This window comes from Phyllobates terribilis, unplaced genomic scaffold (genome assembly GCF_046119375.1).
Source record: "Phyllobates terribilis strain yellow unplaced genomic scaffold, ASM4611937v1 Scaffold_97__1_contigs__length_5976380, whole genome shotgun sequence".
NCBI lineage: Eukaryota > Metazoa > Chordata > Amphibia > Anura > Dendrobatidae > Phyllobates > Phyllobates terribilis.
This window is the reverse complement of record NW_027362857.1, coordinates 2,427,996-2,429,318: the sequence shown is the minus strand read 5'-3', so window position 1 is coordinate 2,429,318 and position 1,323 is coordinate 2,427,996. Positions and strand designations below refer to the sequence as shown.

At 45.9% G+C, this 1,323-nt stretch overlaps 1 protein-coding gene across 1 annotated transcript; it reads right to left on the bottom strand.

Annotated features, from left to right (window-relative positions):
• Positions 1-430: 430 nt before the first annotated feature.
• LOC141198544 (interleukin-17F-like) lies at positions 431-888 on the bottom strand. Its single transcript, XM_073662978.1, has 2 exons — positions 803-888; positions 431-665 (listed from the first exon to the last, which is right to left on the bottom strand). The coding sequence occupies exons 1-2, from the start codon at positions 886-888 to the stop codon at positions 431-433; spliced, it is 321 nt and encodes a 106-aa protein (XP_073519079.1).
• Positions 889-1,323: the final 435 nt, after the last annotated feature.

Here is a 1,323-nt window from a genome sequence, read left to right as displayed (position 1 = left end):
AAACCTTTAAGGTGAAGGCCCATTTGCACATCGCCTGTAGAGCATCACACAGATTCCCTCATATTACGGAGCTGCAGACGTTCTGCCATATTAGATTTATTTTTATGGAGGAACTTTCCCTAGAAACATTGTATTGTAATCTAAAGAAGAAAAGATGCCTCCATATGAACTTGAGGACACCTGAAGGAGCAGCATGGCCCTATACAATGAGAATATACGGCATGTGTCCTCTGATGATACCAGTATGTTCCACCATAACATGGACCTGTGTAATGGACAAGTAGCTACTACCAAACCCCAAAACCTATTGTAACCAGAGATAACACTATAAAAAAATTAAAGTTGCTTTTATTTTATTATTTAAATAAAAAATTCTCAAGAAATCTTAAAAGTTGACAATCAGGCGTCCATCATCCATATTTCCACGCATTCAGTAATAGCTGATGGTCGGTCTGACACATGTGCAGCCCAGAGTCACCAGCTCGCCCTCCAGTCTGTAGGAGAAGCTGCAGCCTTTCTGCTCCCGTCGTAGGACCATCACCTCCTGCTGGATGGGGAAGGAGATCAGGTCTGGACTTTCATGGCCATCAGCGTCTACACAAGCAAAAGTCAGACAATCGGCCTCGGCAATGACGACAGGGAACCTGTTGGTATCTGTGCTGAGACTGGGAATAAAAATACACAGTGAGAGAAGCTGTGTAACACCTGGTCCATGTCCGCGCTCCTTGTTCTTATCCTGCAGATTCTCGAGGCTTTTTCTTCAGTCTTCTGCTCTATAAATCTCCAGTTTCTCCCTCCATACAAGGTTATTCTGGGTGATGTCAGAGCCGCGCCGTGCGCTCTCAGCTTCTCTCCTTCATGTTTTATTTCTAATAACTGCAGCTGCATCTCCCTCCTCCCCTGAAGTCTATTTGGGGACAGGGGAGATTTCTGAACGGTTACTGGGAGCTTGTAGGCAGGAAAAGAAGAACGAGAGGCGGCTAGAAGATGGGAAGACGTTATTCTCCACTAAAGGGGTTATAAAAACATCCCGACAAGCTATTCCCTGCTATTGTAACTCTACTGAAAAGATTATTTTCTTTCTATACTTTACTAGACGTCCTTCTACAGGAGACTCCGGGAATCTCCACCGGACTGTATCACTATTCAGCGCTGCTTGTAATGTGACAGGTTGTGATATTACCTGTATTCCCAGGGGGACAGAGAGCGGGTGTGACCGTCCTCCATCTGCTCCGAGCCGTCCATAGAGCTGCTGTCAATCAGACTGGTGTCCACTGTCATACTGGTCATCTCTGTCTGCCCTCTAGAGGGAGCTCTTCACCC

Excerpts from the sequence above, each read along its gene's own strand:
- LOC141198544 (XM_073662978.1), bottom strand. The coding sequence starts at position 888 with ATGCAGCTGCAGTTATTAGAAATAAAACATGAAGGAGAGAAGCTGAGA. Across the intron at positions 666-802 it reads ACATCACCCAGAATAACCTT|TCTCAGCACAGATACCAACA; the intron begins GTATGGAGGGAG and ends TTTTATTCCCAG.